At 39.2% G+C, this 21,167-nt stretch overlaps 1 protein-coding gene across 1 annotated transcript in view; it reads right to left on the bottom strand.

Moving 5' to 3' along the window:
- POLR3B (RNA polymerase III subunit B) overlaps positions 1 to 21,167 on the bottom strand; it is a 103,495-nt gene that overhangs the window by 54,461 nt on the left and 27,867 nt on the right. The window contains exons 11-16 of the mRNA XM_078449521.2: positions 18,662 to 18,781; positions 15,991 to 16,125; positions 6,801 to 6,962; positions 3,911 to 4,111; positions 1,956 to 2,118; positions 628 to 781 (exon numbers count right to left, since the gene is read on the bottom strand). Coding sequence (XP_078305647.1) covers positions 628 to 781; positions 1,956 to 2,118; positions 3,911 to 4,111; positions 6,801 to 6,962; positions 15,991 to 16,125; positions 18,662 to 18,781 — 935 coding nt within the window. The remainder of the gene's footprint in view (positions 1 to 627; positions 782 to 1,955; positions 2,119 to 3,910; positions 4,112 to 6,800; positions 6,963 to 15,990; positions 16,126 to 18,661; positions 18,782 to 21,167) is intronic.

The following is a 21,167-nucleotide window of genomic DNA, read 5'->3' as shown; positions in this document are numbered from 1 at the left end:
TGGGTAAGTTATCTACTCTCCCTAAAACTCAGTTCCTCATTGGTTAAATGAAAACAATAATTGGGGCGCCTGGGTGGCTCAGTCGGTTGAGCGGCTGACTTCAGCTCAGGTCATGATCTCGCGGTCCGTGAGTTCGAGCCCTGCATGGGGCTCTGTGCTGACAGCTCAGAGCCTGGAGCCTGTTTCGGATTCTGTGTCTTCCTTTCTCTGACCCTCCCTCCTTCATGCTCTGTCTCTCTCTGTCTCAAGAATAAATAAATGTTAAAAAAAATAAATAAATAAAAAAAAAAAAACAATAATCCAACCCACAGGGCGGAATGTAGTTAAAGCCTTACACATAGTGTATCTAATAAAATGCTAAGTAACAGCGAGCTAGCATTATTATTAGTGTGGTTGGTTGTTATTAGTACTTATTTCTGCCTTTGCCCACAGACTGAGCTCTCTGAGGGCAGAGACAGATTCCTGTTAATCTTTGAATCCTCAGTACCCAGATGCATATTCATGAGGGGTCTGCTAACTGAATTAAGTTTATCTCAACAATGAAACAGGTTGAAGTGGATTCAAAAACAAAAACAAGTGTATTTCTTTCAGAAGTAAACTAAAAAAACTCTTTTTAGCAACTTATACCTGCACAGCCTTCCCCCATCAGAGGAAATATAGACACATCGATCCGTGAGATTTGTTGAGATGGAAACAAATTCATTGACATATCCTGCTCTTCGCATCAGTCGAAACGTGTTCACTAGCTTCTTGTGGTCCCGAATGACACCCAGGATGTTACCTAAGCAGAAAGAGAAAAATTTACAACAGGCAGAAAAACAGATCTATACTGGTTTAAAATATCTACCTGATAAAGACGATAAGCAGCACTGAGTAGTCATTTGAAAATTCAGTTACTGACTCAGGCAGCCGGTCCACAGGCTGTAGGAAAGCAGCACAGCCGAGCAGTTCAGGGCAGCCCTGCCCCGTGCCTGCTGAAGTAGCAAAAGTTACCCTCCTTTTCCTCACTGGTCAGCACCACGCTGAGGGCATGAATTCGAGGTCCAGACTCCCTGGGTTTGAACACTGGCTCTATCCCTTCCAAAGGGTTGATGTGAGGATTAAGTAATGTGAACCTGATCCTACGTAAAGCGCTTCGAGCTCTGCCCGGCTCCTACTAACCACTCTTCCATCATCGTCATCTGTGCAACGAGGAGGATGGACTCTGCACCCCGGGGTCAGCGTGAGGATGCGGAGAGGTCCCGGGCGACATTGCAGAGGAAGAGCTCTCTCGGTGTCGATCGCTGGGATGTACTGAACAGCCCTGTTTTGCTTCTCACCTGCCCACACAGTGAAGGACTAATGCCCCCTGAACAGAAGGAAAAAGGAGAAGAGCACGGGAGCTAGGCGGTCAGGACAAGCCTGCAGGATGTGTGGCGGGACAGGTACCCAGACCACCAAATCACAAGGATGAGGCACGCTTGCTGCCAAGGCTCTGGAGGACTCAGAGGGGATGAAAGAAGCAAATGGAACACGAGCAGAAAAAAAGGGACCTCTCGCGACAGGCTGCTGACAATCCATCACCGAGTGGCTGAATAGAAGTCAACGTGCTGTCAGGGCTGATCTGTCTCTGCAGAATGTCTCACATATTTAACTTGAACTTAAAGAGTTCAAGGCCTTCAACTTAAAGGCCATGTTGAGCCTTTTCCACTTTGGCCTAGCAGTTATCTGTGGAAGGGCAGGACGCAGCCAGTGTCTGCAACGTTACCTTTAGCTCCGGCCTGGGATCCTCAGCACCTGATGCCCCAGCCAGTGGGTTAGACTGCTTCTGTTACCATTTTTCTACCTTTAAATTAAGGCCCCTGGGCCCAGAATTGAAGTACCTTTGTCCTTTAAATACCTGGATAATAATGGCTTCCCTCCTACTCCCCACCCAGAGACTGATCAGGATCAACAGGTATCTGTGATATACTCACCATTGAGGAAGACAAGAAACACATTTGGATAAGAGAGCTCTTCCCCACATAATAAATTCACGTCTTCTACTCCCAGGTTACTGGCTAATTTAACAATGGGCCCATCTTCCATGTCAGTTGTGATGTGTGTCATAAGGGCCAAGTTTTTAACCAAACCACATGCCTAAAAAGCAAAAGACAGTCATTTCTAAGAATGACCATTAGTAATACAAAGTACCGTTTGTGTCTGAAAATAGCTCACCGCTTTGCTAGCAGCAACATAAAGCAGTACAGCCTTGTAGGGGACACTTTGGGGATGATACAAAAGACTTAAAAACGTATATCCAGAGGAATTTACCCTAAAGTAATAAGCAAGGATATAAACCTAGATTTAGCCACAGAAGTGGTCAGCGTAGTACTATTTAAAATGGCAAAAAATGATAGCATTGTTTAATGCATCCTCAAAAAAAGCTGACTACATAAGTTGTTATTCCCAGACAACGGAACGTCAGTCATTAAGAGGACACTAAAAACAGTAAAGGATGGGGCACCCAGGTGACTTAGTGGGCTAAGCATCGAACTCTTGATTTTGGCTCAGGTCATGATCTCATGGTTCATGAGAAGCTTCTTGGTCATAAAAGGCAAAGACAAGACCCAAGAAATGCTCCAGAGTAGAGATTAAGGAGACATGGTAACCGAAAGCAGTGAGTGATCCTGGGTCAGCAAAAAGACATTGGTGGGATGAGTGGCAAGATTTGAATAAGGTATAGATTCTATAATCTGTAATGTATTCTGTAATCTATAGATTACAATACTGTTATCAATTTTAATTTCATCAGGCTGATAACTGAACAATCTAGGTGAGGGGTTATGGAAATTCTTTGTACCAATTTTGCAACTTTTGTGTACATCTGAAGTTTCTTCAAAATGAAAAGTAAATAAAATATTTTTGAATTTTTACACAACCCCCCAAAAATCTAAGATGAAATATGAACAAGGACATAACACAGCAAGTAAGAAAAAAAAAAAAGAACAGTTGAGACATGGGACATGTAAAGATTGTCTTCCATTCTTCAAAACCATCTGCTACAGTGATGCACAAGTTAGCTGAAGCCATCTCCGGGAAATTCAGTGCTCCAAAGCTCAAGAAGTAGAAGTTATGCAAATGTGACAAGCTGCATAATTGTAGTGTGCATTTCCATAGGGTTTAAGATAAATTAGGAGACGAATGATAATTTTCTAAAAAATTGTAACTCTGCCTGGCCTTCTATTTTCACCTCTCCCAAGTCATAACAAATTCCTACTCTTTGGAACTTACATCTTTTACATGTCATAACTAATGTATTTATTCATTCAGCATATATCTAAGGGGCCTCTACCGTGGACGAGGCTCTGTGCTAGGAACTCGTGGTAGAATGTGAACCTAACAAGATTCCTTCCTCCGGAAACTCACAGTTCACAACGAACAGAATCGGGTAAAACCAACAATGGTCAGCATGAAGGACAAAGGGCCGTGATGTAGAAATGGTGATGCTGGGGGAGCAAACCTATTTAAGCTGCTTGGTTCTGTGCTCCCTGTTGGCTGCCCTGGCAAAAACCTGATGCCCGCCAAGCACACCTAAGGAAAATAAGGAGTTGTTTATAAAAAGAGATCCTCGTGAACAAAGATGATGGGCCTCCCAATTTTCCCTCACATTCTCATCCCTTCTTCATTGCATGGTTTGATTCTTGGGATAAGCTAAAACAAGAAAATTGGGATCATATTTCTATTTAGGTGAGGTACTAAATCGAATGCCTCTGTAGGTACTGGTTTTGGAATGACACTGATGTCGTCCTGACAGGCTGCATCAATTTTTTCTCTGCCAGAGAGTGACTGACCCAAAAAAAGGATATGGCCTGGGGGGGAAAGGGGCAGAATTAGAACACCACCAACAGATATTACCTCTGACACAGCAGAGACTCATTAGGTCCCTTACCTCTCCTTCAGGAGTGTCCGAAGGACAGAGCATTCCCCACTGAGATGGCTGAAGGGATCGAGGACCACTCACTTTTCTTGTTTTTTCAAACTGAGAAGAGATTCTTGTCATCATGCCCAGTGCAGATATATACGACAAGCGAGACAGCACTTGAGTCACACCCTGGCGGTCCATTTTAAATCTCTTTAGGGACCAATTTCCCTGTAGAGGAAAATAAATATATAAAAAGACCTAAGACCACCCCTGATCTGTTTGTATGTTGCCTGACACTTTCCAGCCCCTCTAAGAAGTTCATCACAGGAACTATTTGTGAAATGAGAGCCACAGTGCATATTCAAGAATCAAAATATCACAACTGAAATGAAAATTTAGCCTGGTCACTCCCTAGGATTTCTCTAGGGATTTAATGAATATCACCTATGTCTAGCAACCAGGCCAGAATGCTGTGATGTATCAGCCTTACCATGTCATAGCAGTTATTGTCTGAAGAACTAATTATATCCTGGCAAGCCAGTTCAACCAGAGACTTCCACTGGAAGCAATAAGCTAATTAACAGAACACTAGCAATTTCTACACATATTTTAAGGTAAAAGTAGCTGGAAGCTCAAAGAGATAATTTCATGTTGGAATGTGTCATTATTTGGATGTCTTCCAAAATCTGTCTTAATTAGAGGAAAATATACTAATAGAAAAGGACCAGAAAAATGACTCCAATAGCAGTTATCAGGGATAATGAATAAACTGTAAGCTTCTTAATCAAGGCTAAAAACTGCATATATATTCATATGAAGAAATATTATGTATCCTCTGCGGCTGTCATGTCAATTTTAAAATAGATTCACAGGAAATAAATCTTCAACATTAAATTTAGTTTATCTCCTTTGCATTCAATATACTGAATCATATTAAATCTATCACCTTATAGTTGTAGCAAATAAACATATACATTAAATATTCTGAAAGATAATTTAAAGATGAAGGTTAGCAATAATTAAATTTTCAATTCATGGTAACATGAACTAGCAGTAGAAAAGAGTATGCATAGAAAAGTAAAGTAGAAAATGTCAAAAAATCACTGATTCAATAATCTGAGTCAAAAGAAAGGACTACATCTGCTAAACGGTGAGTCTTCATTTTTCTTTTGAGAATCTGATGAAAGCTGTGTCTGTTCTCTTGGGAAAAATGCATGTAGGACCATGAACACAAAATTTTAAAACATTTCACTTACAGGGGGGCTCACAGATCCCAAGCTAAAAACCCTAACGGAGAAAAACTGCTAGAGTTTCAGAAGGAGATAAGGTGATCTGTTTGAATTCAAATGTGTGACTCTGGGGCAGTTCCCTCACGAACTAACGTTTAATCATCATTACAATAAAGATCTATCACTGCAGAAACTTTGAGGTCTTGGTAACATGGAAAAGAGTTAAATTCTAGGAAGAAGCTCTGTACATTTTACAAAGCAAAGAAACAGAGCAAACACATTTATTCCACAAGTTTTTGCACTGCTTCGTCAGTGAACTCCTTTTCTGCTCTGAATGAGGGTAAACTAGCAAATGGACTGATGCCCAGAGAGTAGGTGTGAGGAAGGTAAATAAATATTCCACACAGAGCTAAAATAAGGCAGCAGCTGCTGGCAAACGGGAAGTAGATGGGAAGTGAAGCCAAGGTGTCCAACAAGAGGGTTTGTTCTAGTCTTCTGCGTGAGTATTACAAGAAGGGAGAGGAGAGAAACAGACAAGGAGACTAAAAATTGCTCTTCTGAGAAAACGTATTTGTTGCAAATATTCTACTTACAGTAACACAGAATTTAGGAAGAGAACACAAGTTTTTCTGGCTGCCTACAGACTGGGGTACACCTACAACAAGGCCTTTTCAAATAAGCAGGCTATCTCTGGGAGGTAGAGCCGTGTCCCTAAGGGGTAAAAGAACTACTCCATAAAGCTATCAGGACCTGAAAATCATGGGTCAGAAAGCGAGGAAAAGTAATTCTAACTGATGTGCGTTCAAGTGCTCTTTGGAGGCTTCTCTTCAAATGTCCAGGGAGCTACTTTCACACAAGTTCGGGCCACAAGAGTTTAATGTGCCTAAATAGGCACAAAGGCCCAGTTCGTGTCAAGTTAGAGGTAGCTGTCACGGCAAGGACAGTTCACACAGACCCGCCTGCTAGTTTCTAAAGACAAGAAGTGAAGCAAGTCTGCCACTAATTCTGTCATTGTTAAGGGAATCGACGTGTTCTAGCACATTATCCTTTTGTCGGGGCAAACTCCCATCTATAAAACTAATTTTATGTCTGGCATACAAAACACAACTAGACTTCATCAGATAGACCTATAGTTGTTATGCTTTAAGAAAGGGAGCAAAAACCTATCTGATAACCCTTTATGAACAGCCAGGGGCCCTGAATACACAGCAGCTGCCGAGGCCTGAATTCATCACTCACATGAGGAACAGCTGATTAGCCCTACGAGGAACATAAACCTACAATGAAATGAAACATTTTGTATTGTTTTGGACAAAAACTGTCATTAATAAACCTACTTGCAATATATCAGTTTTATTACAGAAAACAAGGGGAAGAAGTATCCTTTAAAAGAAGGGCTATTCCCAGTTAAACTAAAAGATTTTTCCTCTATGTAAGAGTCTATTTTCTTACGGCCTTATAGAACATAGACTATAATTTGGCAATAAAGTTACAGAGTAACAAGATTCCTAGTGATAACATTTAAACTATGGACTGTCTTTCAAGGTCAAAAATGTGTGATTTGTAAACATCCTCCAAATAGAAACGTTATTTTTTCACCTACATTCCCAAAGTACTTTCAGTTTCCATTCCACTGAACAGAGGTATAAATAAGTTACAAAAGCCTCAACAAATGCGTGGAGACTTACGGTGGAAATGGCATTCACCATGCCATTGGTGATCTGGTCCTGACGCATGTGTTTCACAACATCGAACTGGGCAGCTCTTTGCTTAGGAATCACCTGGTCTGCAATCTTCTTCATTTCAGAATTAAATTTTTTGAACAAATCTTCAAAAAGAAGTGATAAAAGCTAAAAAGAAAAAAAAAAGTATACAGTGAACTTTCAAAATGCATTACTAGTCTGTATGATAAACTTTAGGCCCTTATTAAACTGTTTTTAAAAAAGAGACAGAGAAACTGCTGAACAATGAAAAAATATTTTAAAATTCAACTGGATAAATATGTACTTTTCTATGCGCTTATCACTATGCTAGGCACTGGGAGTAAAGCAAAAATGATGACAAAATTTCTGTACTCAAATATATTTCATTTAGACCAGTCACTTCCAGACTTTTAGATTTCACTGACCAGTGACCTAAGTTTCAATTTTACAGATAAAGATAATTAAAACCCAAAAGGGGAGTGGCAGAGAAGAATTACCATTAAAAAGTCTCACAACACCAAAAAATGTGGTGCCTTTTGGACCTCTCCTATATCCCTGGTAAAAATGTAAATTGCTACAACTACTTGGAGGACAGTTTGCCATTCATTAATCTAGTCTTCCCTAAGCCCCCTCAGTTCCTCCCCAGGTACACCCCCACAGCAGTGCTTCTCAAACTTCTGCATGCATGGTAATCACGCTCAGGGATTGTTAAAACACAAATTGCTGGCCCCACCCCTACAGTTTCTAATTCAATAGGTCCAAGAATTTGCATTTCTAACAAGTTCCCAGGAGATGCCGGAGCTGCTGGTGGGGGAAGGGCACCTTGAGAACCACAGCCCTACAAAAATGTGCATCAGTACAGGAGATATTCACAGCATTATTTGTATGAGCTATAAACTTGAAGTCAAACAAGTAATAATGTAGTTGGACAAATTGCAGCATACTCGAAATAATGGAACACTATAGAGCAATGAAAATGAACAAAAAATAACCACAAAGTCATGGTTGGATCCTAAAAGCATAGTACTGAGTGAAAGAAGCCACATATATATATATATATGTGTGTGTGTGTGTGTATACATATGTATATGTACATACACACTGTATGTGTATATACATATGTATATGTACATACACACTGTATGTGTATATACATATGTATATGTACATACACACTGTATATGTGTGTGTGTGTGTGTATATATATATATATATATATATATATATATATATATATAGTATGATTCCATTACATAAAGTTCAAAACCAGCAAAAATTGAACTAGAATTTGATGGCCAAACTCTACAGAAAAGCAAGGATGTGAATACCATAAAAATGAGGCTAAGGGTCTTACCTTGGAGGGGGAGGATTTCAATCAAATAGGGATATGTTGGGGGTGGGGACCTTCTAAAGTGTTGAAATTTTATTTTTCAATCTGAGTGTTATTTACAAAGCTATTTGTTTTACAACAATTTATTAAGCTGAAATTTATGTTTTATGCATTTTTCTGTCTGTAATGTTTCTCAATAAAAAGGTTATAAAATAAAAAACACCCATGTACTGACATCATCTCATTTTCAAAAACACATTTTAACATCAAAAAATGGCAGAGCAAATAATCTCAAGAGAAAAACACAAAAAAGTAAATACAATTTGTTTGACAAAACTCACATCATCCATCTTTACTCATTCCTCTCCAGACCAGTGAAAACTGGACCACAGACTCACACCAATCATCAGACCAATGGTCTGGGCATAAGTCTACATAAGCAGAGAAGGATGTAAAGGCAATAGAGACCAAAGTAAAGTCCGAAACGACACAGTTCAGCCAATGCTAGAAAAAAAAAAAAAAAGTGTTTAATCCCTTATGTAAGATTATTGGAAAACAGGATTAATGAATGATTTCATGAAAGAGATGAATAGCAGAGGTGGAAGGAAAGCTAGGATTTGGAGGGAGTAGAGAGCTTAAGAAAGTTTGCAAATTCCACATCCAGTAGGATGCAGAAAGTCACACGACAACATCCTTTCCACTCTAATAACAAAAACAGATAAATCAACTACAAAGTCATACATTTCTGGGGTTCAACAGAGAGGTAAGGCTGCAAGGCACCCAGGTGAGCTGAATACAAAGGGTAACAGTCTCTCCCAAGGGAGATGGGACACATGACAGAGATGAAGTCTGCCAAAGAAGAAGAAATCAGTCAAAATTTTAAGGACTTCTTACAAGCCAAATGTGGGCTACCATGGAAGCTTAGATGCCTTCTGAGCCTCAGACCTACAAGAGGATCCATACCCCCAAGTTCTTGGCTGTGGAGTGCTCATGGAAGACTGAAGTAAAGCAAAAGACCTGAGAAAGATTCCTTCACTGGAACAAGCAATAAAACCTGATTTCCCTGGACTTTCTCTCACATGAAGCAAAATCTTTAAGTCACTGGAGAAGTCAGGAAACCAATAGTTCCGGGCAAAGGTGACCTGCACTGAGAGAAGGACAGAAGCAAAAGTCATCTGTCCCTAACAGTGGAGAGGAAAGCCCCCCTGCTCCCATCCTAAGTCTTACATCTAGTAACAAGCAACAGCATTCTACCGCTGGAGGGAGGCCAGCAAACCCTCTGGTCACCAATTCCAGGAAAAGGTACAAGGCCAGAGGAAAGAGGAGGAGAAGCCAAACCATCTTTCCCTGGGAGAGGAGCAGGAAACATGCCTGGGTCAAGGATTCTGCACTCGTACATGGCAGGGGCCAGATACCACTGGGAAGGGCAGGAAACTGAAAGCTTTGCTTTATAAAATTGGGGAAGAGGACAGAATACCCATTCTTACCACTCCTACTCAACACTGTATTGGCAGTACCATTCAGTACACTAGGGCAAGAAAAAAAATATGTAAGTGTTGGAAAGGAAAACTGTTATTACTTGCAGATACCATGTATGTCCATATAAAAAAAATCCCAAAGAGTCTTAAAAAAAAAAAAAAACAACCTACTAGAACCAATGAGTTTAGCAAGCTTGTAAGATACAAGGTTAGTATACAAAAAGCTGAGAGACATTAAAAGAATCTCAATAGCAGAGATATACTATGTTCATGGATTAGAAGACTCAGTATTTAGATGTCAATTCTCCCCCAAATCTATAAATTCAAATGCAATCTCAATCAAAAACTAGCAGTCTTTTTATTATTTTTTTTAACGGAGACAGTAATTCTAACATTTAAATTAAAATGTTAAAATTCCTAAGTTTATGATGATAGAAAGAAAAAAAAAACAACCCTTCATCTGTGGAGGTAACTAGAGAGCTAAATTAATACTCTGTAAACTGGCTAAAAAAAAAATCCAGCAAGCATTTATTCTGCCTTTTCCATATAAATTATGTCTCGGAAACCAAAGAGATGATACTGAAAAGTATTCTTTATTGAAAAATTCTAGCTAAAATAAGCAGAAAGAGTAAAGTATCACTATTTTCCATGCCCTAATTAAACAATGGATAATGGAATAATCATCATCAGCTGTTAAATAAAACCATCAGGAGAAAAGTTGATGGGGAACTTCACAGATGAATCAGGGTCCCAAATACTGGATATTTCCCTGGAATTTCTCTCTTTCACATGAGAGAAAGATCCCAATGATCAATTCTCATGGCACCATGGGATCAAATTCCCAGTGATCAATTCCCATGGCACCAAATATAGATACAACTAGTCATATTCTTCCTGATAGGATATAACAGCAAACTGTACAATGGCATTCTAGCCAAAAAAATAAAAAATAAAAAAGAACTTGAATTTGATCTAGTCTCTCAATTTAATTCCTGGTTTAAAAGAAATTTAAAGGAGAGAAATAGAGAGGAATATATAGTTGAAAGTCACCATGAGGAAACCACCAGCAAAACCTAGAATTACAAAAAATAAATAAATAAATTCTCAATCAATAAGGAAAATGCAAACAACCCAAAAAGCATTTCAAAGAGGGAAAAACAGGAATGGTCAATAAGCATATGTAAAAGAGGCTCAACCTCATTAGTAATAAAGGAAATGCAAATTAATACCACAAAAATTTTAAAGTTTGATACTAAGGCATAGAAAGGAGATGATCAGGAACTCATAAACGGTATAATGTACAAATACTTGGGAAACTAGTTTGACATTCTCCAGTTAAACTGAAGATTTAACTTGACTCTAGGATTTGGCAATCTTATTTGTAGAAACTCTTGCATATGGGCACCTGAAAAAATAAATATGAATGTTAATATTTTTTAAAAAGGGAAATCATACAAAGGTCTTGACTGGTAGAATGGATAAAGTGTTATTTATCATCTATATCATATCATATTCCACATATACAATGGAATATAATACAAAACTGGAAGTACAGTGACACCCAACAATACAGATCTTAAGAACAATGCTGAATGAAGAATATGTTTCAGAAAAAGGTACATGGTATGAATCTATTTTTATAAAACTCAAAAATAAGCAAAACTTATACTTTAATAATATATATTACATTTTTTAAATTAAAAATTCAGAGGATATAATAAAAAAAAGTGCAAAAATTCAGGACAAGGGGAAAAGAGAAACAGAGTAAGGAAGAAATACACCGGTTAACGGAATGGTATTAACGGTTGATTATTAAGAATTATTAAGTCAGAGAGTGGCTCTGAGGGTGTTGATTTTATTTGTACCTTTCAAAACTTTATGTAACATTTTTATTTTCATGTTAAAAATTACATAATAAATATTAAATGATATTAAGCCATGGTAACTATCTGAAATAGTATAACCACAGAAACCAAGTCAATGGGATGTAATAGGAAGTCATAAGAACAGACAAGAACAGTTCTGTTTCCAGAATTGGTAGAGAAGCTCCTACCAGATGGGCTCATCTGCTAATAGTTATAAACTCCAGACAAAATATCAAAACTATCTGAGGCCACTGAAGAGCGTCTAAAAGCAGGCAGAAACTGGAGGAAAGCCAACATGTCTCAAAAGTGAATGGCACTGGGTGCATTTCCCGTTGTTAAGGCTTTTCAGTTAAGGGGAGGCCACATTGGCAAGAAGGGCCAAAGCTACGTTGAGAAGCTAATACTCAGAGAGAGACCCAAAGTCTTACTGGATTGAAGATCCAGAGGAAAAAGATCTGTGCTACCACAATAGCTGGAAAGGGGAAAATCACAGAACCACAGGGAGGAAACCCCAATTATGTATGTAAACTTACAAATCTCTGGGTGACCCCTGAACTACACATTGAGAAGTGTGGCCCAAATCTTCCCACTGCCCCAAATCTGGGTGGAGGTTGTAACCGATTTTTCCCAATCGGGTAGAAATAAACGAAGCTGAAGACTAGGTCATTAAGGCTGTACTGGTTGTGTCTTGTTCACAGGAAACATTCGTCTGGAGCCCTGAACCACTCCATTGCCACAACACTGGAAAGGTCAGGCCCTGCCAAGACCAGCCTTCCACCCTTCCCACACCCTACAGCAGAGTACCACCAACTGACCTCCATCAACACCATGTAAAACAAAAGAATCACACAGCCAAATCCTGCCTGAATTCCTGACCCACAAAACCGTGAGGTATAATGAAATGGTTGTTAATTTAAGCCACAGTTTTGGGATAGCATGCAACACAGCAACAGATAACCAGAATACCATCTATAAAAAGTTCCCGAAACTAAACTGGTGGCTCACTACAAATAAACAGCAGGTACGCTTCTTCAACAATCAAATATAATAGATACTACAAACACTTAAGTGCCTCTGTACAATTAATTGCGTTAGTTTCTTTTTCTCCCTTTTGTAGGCATTTTTTTTTTCCTTTACAGAGAAAGAAAAAAGCTTGATGTCTTTGTAATCTAAGTCACCTAAAAAAACATTAAAGTAATATCATGGGGGCATCATATATACACTATTTACTGAAGTGGGAATTCTGAACTCAGCGAAACCATGTAAGCTAAAGATTATCCAAGTTCCACACTGACTATATTCTTGAATGTTTATAACCCATAGGTAGCTTCTGGACTCATAACGAAGAAGATATTCAAAGCAAATGAGTTTTCTCCTCGAGCTACTAACTGCTGAAGAATTTCCAAAGTGGAATGTGATTTTATGCTTTTCCCCCTTAAGTTAGGACATGTCCTTCCACTTTTCTACTAAAATCAACTTTGCAGAGAGGAAAGCCAGGACCTTGGACTTGAATGTACCATGTCAGAAGTGTTCTAAAAAGAAAACTTCCTCCTCTGAGAGCTTAATCCTTTCTTCAACTCAGACCCAGCAGCTTCACTCATGGAAAGAATATGGGAATGGAAGCAGGTGCAGAGGGGTGAGCAGGATGAAGAGGCCCATTGCAGCAACTTCCTGTGGAAACTGGCAAAAGGAACTTGAATAAGCCTCCTGAACAGAAGCAAATGCCCTTAACCTAAACCACAAAGGCTCAGCTCTACTTTAATTAGTCCTTTACACTTAGACTTTTGTGTCTCAAATTATGACAAAGTTTCTTGGATCCCAGCTGAATTCGCCATAGCCCCCCGATTCAAACACAAGGAAACGCCTCTCGTCCTAAACAAGTAAAACATTAAGAGCACACTCCACAGAACTACTGCCTCATTAAATTTCTCCCCCTCTAGATTTTTGGTTTAAGAGAAATTACGTTCTCCAGTTCACAGGGCAGTAGGAAACTACAAGGCCAAGTCACACAATAAGCCACATTATTTAGGTCAAGAGTAAAATGATTAAAAGAGATGAAACGCTGGTGATAATATTCAACACCTTTCATTGCTAGTATTAGGCCTTCCAGCCAGCTTGCGACAGGAACACTAAAGAGCAAATTATATTTAAGGAAAAAATGCTGACAGCTCATCAATTGATTTTCAATGAAAATGCTAAAAAAAATTAATAAAGAAGTTAAGCTGCTGAAATACAGTTTCACCAATTAGCTTAATGTCAGAGAATTCTAATTAGGCGTCTTGAGATTGCTATTTAGTGTTAAGCCTTCAGAGTGCCAAATTCTCCTTTTCACACAAACTGGTTGCAAAATTAAAGACATTAGGCAGCCTTAATTACATTATCAGAACAGCTGGGATTAGGCAATCTCTGAAGTCAAGACGGCATTCTTTTGTCACAGGGTGGAAATCCCTGGCTTTCCAGGGTGCCGGATTTTTGGTGCCGTTCCATATCTCACCCATACAAAGCAAGCTGCATTAGAAACAAAAAATTTGCAGACAAAGAATAGAGTAATGCTCAGCAAATAATGAACACATTACCAAAAAAGAAAAGGTAGGTGAAAAGATTAAGCCTGAAATCGGTAGGTTTTGCTAACACCTCTACTGGCGGCTGGCCTGCCAGCCCTCTGGTGGCAGAGAGACGGAGGGAAAGCTCTGTGAACCCACTTGGCCAGTGGATCCAGCTCTGTTATCTAAAGCTGAAGCACATTTATACTCCCTCATCCCATGGGGTGTGAAATTAGCAGCTATTGTTTTTACACATTTTTGCCAACACAATGCCTTTTATGTCTTTACATTGTTTATAAAGCAATGTTTTCTTGCACACGGGAACTCTCTTTTTAATTCTAATTTTTTAAGCAACAGGATAGTCTCTCCTCTCCTGACTCCATTACTTATGCTTCTAAACAATCAACATTTTTTTAATGAACTCATTTAACAGCATGATTTTTGCCAATTAAATAACTAAAAATTGGGACTGATGGTGGTGGGGATACCCATGATACCCTGAACAGAGGTCAATCTGAAGGTGGCAGAAAACCCACCTGCTAGCATCAACCATTAACCACATAGAACTTCCCCAGTAGTCCAGACACTAACCTTCTTCCAAAACCTAAAACTGCTATCACTTTTTAATCCTACTTTTAAAGTTTTAGTTGTAGTATGTTATCCTAGCCACCAACATCTGTCACATGCAATACTGTCACAGCCTCTTAACTGGCTCATTCCTGGCCTGTTCGTTTCCATATCAGCGCTTTCTAAAATAAAAATCAGATCATGTCACTTCCGTGATTATAATTCTCCAGTGGTTTCCCACTACAAGGAAAACGAAATCCAAAACCCCTTCCATGGCCCACAGACTAGTTCTCCAATGTCCTCTGCACCCTCCCTGCCCCCACCCCCCCCCAGCCCCACTGCCTCATGTACTCCAGCTGCCCTGATCCTCCTCCAGCCCCCTGGTGCTGGAACTGTGCAGGGCTGTGCACATGTGCAAAGGGCTATTGCTGGAATGCAGTTCCCAAGGTTGCCTGAGACTGGTTTCTTCTCATTCAATTCTCAGAGGCATGTCTGAGGGCTCAGCTTAAAATACAGCACTTTTTTCAGAGATCTTTCCTAATCATGCTGACTAAAGTAACATGCCTTGCCTCCACCAACACCCCAACTCTCTAACATTAGCCTATTTCGGGGTTTTCTTTAAACACATATGACTGTTTAATATCATCTCATTTCTTTGCTGTTTACTTGTTCACTGTCTCCCCTACCAAAATGCACTCTTGAGAGCAGATGCCTCAGAGAGTGTCACTCACCAATGCATCTCTGGTGCCTAGCACTTTACAGGGGGATTAGGAAGATGAATATAAACTATTCTTGTACCCAATGAGCTTACTGTCTAGGGAGGGGGGAAGAAGCTTGCAGGTAAAGAATTATGTAGACTTCAGCATATAAATAAAGACCTGAACAAAGTGTCTTTGGCATTTGGAAGACAGAGCAACTAACTTCTCCTGGGGTTCACAGAAGGTTTCAAAGAGGGTGACTCCAAGAATGAAGAATGGACAGCAGCTCCTCAGTTGGGGGAGGGTAAAGGGACACGGGAGAGGGGCAACTTAGGCAGAAGGCAGAACTCAAAGGTGTGGAAGGATGAAAGAGCATCATGGAGTGTTTGGGAAGACGTAAGTGGCCTGCCTTGGCATGAGACAGGGCTAGAAAGGTACAGTGGGGCAAGATCATCAGGGACCCCGCTAGAGTCTACACTTTGTGCTACAGAGCAAACTTTTACGAATCCCCCAGAGGAGAGGCGGGGAAAGAGAGAGCAGGTAGAGAAATAAGCCCTTGTACCTCACCTCGGCCAGAGAGGCTCCGTTTTTATTTAATACTGGGATTCTGAGTAAGCATTAATGCTTTGAAAAACCTTGAACCCCACACCTACACCTGAAGCTCAGGCCTGCTGACATAAAGTAATTAAATCACCTGTCCTGCCAACTCCAATCGCTTGTTACCATAATAGTCTCTGTCGTCCACTTTGTTATCTCCTTGGGCCAGAATCACTCTTCGCACCATCACTGCAGTGTAGATACATTTTGCTCGGAAATTGAATTCTTTAACCTGTAATTTAGGAGTTAGAGAAAATTTCTGAGACAATGCACATTAGCCACTATCAACTCCTTCCTTCCTTCCCCGTACATTTCATGCCATTCCCTCAAAGAGGTGGAGCCCACCACCCTCCCTGGGCTGGCCCATGGACTCGCAGTTACCACTTCCTTTCCCTGGGTCCTGAGGCACTGAGGCAGTCCAAGAGACTGTCTCTGTCTCTGCTGGAGACAGAGAGGCTGCCTGGAAAAGCAGTGGGGAGCCAGAGACACTCACTGTAGCTGTCCTGACTTAAATGGTCATCCAGAATTTAAAATTCTATTGAGACCTAGTTTTGATATTAAGAATTTTCTAATTCTTTGAATTAGTCAAAACACATACAAATGGCAGAATCAGAGATCTGTATATTATTTAGCCAACAAGGTGTTTTAAAATAAGAAAATCCAATCTGAATGTATTTCGGTGATCACTGTCCACTTCCACTGATCCCTTGACTTTCCTTTATGATCAGTTCCTGAAGGGAGAGTATGTAACCCTAGAATTAGATCTTTCGTGAATACACATGAACAATACACTCATTATAAGCCAGACTACAGTATTTGGTTAGTAAGAATGTCTAATAAATAATTCTATCACTTAGAAAGGGTAACGTTATAGTAAATGGAGAGGAATGATTACTCCCTCATGGCCCACATCCCTCATGGCCAATCTCTGTTTAATGGTAAATTAATAAAAAGTAAATACAACTGGCCTTTAAACAACATAGGCATGTGGGGCATCGACTCCTTGCACAGTTGAAAATCCATGCACAAATTTTACCTCCCCCAAAACTTAACTACTAATAGCCTACTGTTTGCCAGAAGCCTTATTGATACCATCAACAGTCAACACATATTTTGATTGTTACATACTGTATTCTTACAATAAAATAAGAGGGGAAAAAATGTGACTAAGAAAATCTTAAGGAAGAGAAAATATATTTATGGTACTGCACTGTACTTAGTGAAAGAAAAAAACAACACATATAAGGGGACCCATGCAGTTTATTTTATTTTTTATTTTTTTTAAATATATGAAATTTATTATCAAATTGGTTTCCACACAACACCCAGTGCTCATCCCAAAAGATGTGCTCTTCAATACCCATCACCCACCCCTCCCTCCCTCCCACCCCCCATCAGCCCTCAGTTTGTTCTCATTTTTTAAGAGTCTCTTATGCTTTGGCTCTCTCCCACTCTAACCTTTTTTTTTGTTTTTTTCCTTCCCTTCCCCTCTCCCATGGGTTCCTGTTAAGTTTCTCAGGATCCACATAAGAGTAAAAACATACGGTATCTGTCTTTCTCTGTAGACCCATACAGTTTAAACCCGTCTTATTCAAGGGTCAACTGCATTAAGCACAGGTTCCAGGGTCAAAAGATGGATTCTAGCTCTCTGTCTACTAACCAGCTGGGTGGCAAGACAAACCATCCAGCTTGTCTGGACTGGAGAATCTGTACTGTAAGTAAAGGTGGCTGGACAATGGGAACTCTAAAATTCATGGTCTATGGGGCACCTGGCTGGCTCAATCAGTTAAGTGTCCAACTCTTGATTTCAGCTCGGGTCATGATCTCACGGTTCGTGAGTTTGAGCCCCATATCACTATTAGCGCAAAGCCTACTTGCATGCTCTCTCTCAAGATAAATAAACTTAAAACCAAATCAAATCAAATTAAATTCAAGGTCTAGGAGATAAACCATCTAGTATTTTAAAAAAGTATCTATGATGGTAGCACAACGGTGAGAATGTACTTAATGCCACAGAACTGTATACTTAAAGATGGTAAATTTTGATATGTATTTTACAATAAAAAGAATAAATAAGCAAGGCCCTATAAGCTTGCTTCATTTGAAAACATCTAATACCATTAGGGCTCCTGGGTGGCTCAGTTGGTCAAGCGTCCAACTTCAGCTCAGGTTATGATTTCATGGGTCATAAGTTCAAGCCCCACGTCAGGCTCTGTGCTGACAGCTCAGAGCCTGGAGCCTGCTTCGGATTCTGTGTCTCCTCCTCTGTTTGCCCCTTCCCCGTTCACATTCTGTCTCTCTCTCAAAAATAAATAAAAACATATATATCATATATATGTATATGTATATATATGATACGTATATATCATATATATAAATACACACACATATGTATGTGTATATATATGTATGAAATATATGTGAAAATTAAAAAAAAAAAAAAAACATCTAACACCATCTCTGCCCTTCAAAACCATGAAATCTAGTAGCAGCACTAATATAGGCATGAATATAAAAAACTGTAATTTTAGATCAAAAGAACCACAAGAGAGTAAACAGGATGATAATGATGGAATACAACTAACATTCCCAAAGTACAAATAAACCATTGATAATGGGAGATTATTTCCATGGGGGCAGTCCAGTCCTTTTCAGAGTCTCTCTTTTCTTACAGAACCAGATTTTAACTAATGTAAACTTATATTCAAAATTCTTCAACACAAGGACCCCACAATGACCACAGCTCACACTTGTTCAGTGCTACTCACTGGGACGTGCGTCAGGATGGTAGAAGCCAGGAGTTCTCTTGCCTCCTCTATTTTGGTCTTCTTTGGTCCACCTCCCCACATCCTTTGCCTCCTTACTTTGTTCCCTATATACTTTAACGCCTATAAAAACAGAATATAATGATGTTTGAATGACACCACTAGAGGAAATTTATTAAACACCAACCCATACATAACACTATAAGCAAAAAGACAAGGATTCTGGTTATACAGAATGCTGCATGAGGTTTAGTCAAAAATCAACATTTGTCACAGATCAATGACAAAAAGCATTATATGCTGTCCAATACACTGGTTCCCTTATTTTATAGTTTTCTTATTACAAAATTGATACATGATCACTGTAGGAAATTTAGAATATACAAATGAACAGATTATGCGTATATACACACATGCATTACATATATGAAGCAGCCACCAATCCTCCTCCCAGAGAGAACCACTGTCCACAGTTAACATTCTGGAGCTGTGCTTCTTTTCCCTCAAAAAGGAAGCACATCATGTTAAGACCTCTATCCTGAAAGCTACAATGCATTGCTGGGAGAAAAGAAAGCCTAAGTAAATGGAGGGTTATGTCATTTTCATGGACTGGGAGGGTTTAATAGTGTTAAGAAGGCTTACTGTTACAATTCTCTCCAAACTGACCAAAAATCTATTGATTCTACAATTTACTTGGAAATGCAAAAGACCTAGAATAGCTAAAGTGCTCTTGAAAAAGGAAAGTTGGAAGATTTACATTACCTACTTTTGATTAGAAAGCTATGGTACTCAAGGCAGTGTGATACTGGCATAACGACAAATAGATCAATGGAAGAAAATACATCCAGAAATAAACCCATGCTTTCATGGTCAGATGATTTTTGACAAAAGTACCAAAGCAATTCAATCCACAAGGGAAAATCTTTTCCACAAATGGTGTTGAAGCAATTAAGCAGCTACAAAGTAAAAAATTAACTCTGACCTCTACCTCACAACAAATAAAATTATTAGTTTAAGTGGATTTTAGACATAAGCATAAATACTAGTACTATATTCCTGCCCTTGGAGGAAGAGAAATTTCTTTACACAGGACAGAAATCAATAACTGTAAGTCAAACCAAAAAAAAAAAAGTTATGATATATAAATCTGTCAAGGGATTTATATCCAGAATGTTTTTTAAAGGACTTTTAAGTTCAATACTAAAAAGACAACTCAACGAGGAAAACGAGCAACATATTTGAACATACTTCACCAAGAAAGTCAGTCAGTAAGTCCATGAAAAAGTGTTAAGCATCAGTAGTCATCAGGGAAACGCGTATTAAAACCACAATGGTACAGACACCACTAAACGCCTAGTAGAATGGCTAAAATTAAAAGGACTGACAAGACCAAATGTTGGTGAGGACGCGGAGCAATCGGAACTCTCACACGGGGGGGTGGGACTGCAAAATGGTACAACTGCTTGGGAAAGAGGTGTGGCAGTTCCAACTTTATAAAAAGTTATATTCACAATGGCTCTTTGATCCAACAATCCTATTTGTAGGTACTTATCCAAGAGAAATGCTGAAGTGTCCAGGCAAAGGCTTGTACAGGAATGCATACAGCAGCTTTATTCATCCCGAGTGAAACAACCAAGTGCCCATCAACAGGAAAAAATAAACTGTGGTATATTCATACAATGGAATGCTATTCAGTAATAAAATGGAACTGCGTGGATAAATGACATAAAAACAACTTGGATGAGTATCAGCCAGTACGCTCAGCAAAAGAAACTGGCCACAGAAAAGTACATACTGCATAATTTCACCTATAAAGTTCTAGAACAGGCAAAATTAATCTGTGGTGAAAAATCAGAACAGTGGGGAAGAAAATCAGAGGACAGAGGTGAAAAGTAGCTAAGAAGGGACATGAAGGAACGTTCCAGGGTAATGGAAAAATATTCTACATCTGATAAAAATTATGCACAATTGTGCAATTAAGACTTAGAATTTATGTATGCTGAAATGTACATATAAAAATGAAGTATTAAAAACTAATCAAATAACTGGTGAGGAGTAGGTAGACATTTACATGAAACAAGAATGTCAAAGCGTTTTGTAATTATCAAAGCTGTGTGGTGGGCACATGAGGATTCATAACACTAATCTGTATACTTTGTATGTGTTGAGGTTTTCCCATAATAAAAAGTTCTTCAAGAAGAAGATGATGTGGTTCTTATTATTCTGTAGCAACAAATGAACGCACTTTTTTGTTTGTTTGTTTTTTTAAATTGGCTTTCCGTTAGAAGAGAGGGCTAGGATTCCTGATTCTTTATCTTGAACTTCCTGTCCCCAGTTGAATGTCTGGGAAATTTCTTTTCTGTGCTTCAAAACTTAGCTCAGGTATCACTTCCTCTCTGAAGCCTTCCTAACCCTACTCCTTTTTCTCTACTTGAATTCCTTATGGAAAGAACTAAGTGCTTTCTTTCCACTTCAGACCACACCGTAATTTGATTATTTATGGGTATGT

The sequence above is a fragment of the Panthera onca genome, chromosome B4, assembly GCF_046562875.1.
Source record: "Panthera onca isolate mPanOnc1 chromosome B4, mPanOnc1 haplotype 2, whole genome shotgun sequence".
NCBI classification, from domain to species: Eukaryota; Metazoa; Chordata; class Mammalia; order Carnivora; family Felidae; genus Panthera; species Panthera onca.
This window is presented reverse-complemented; position numbering and strand designations above follow the sequence as displayed.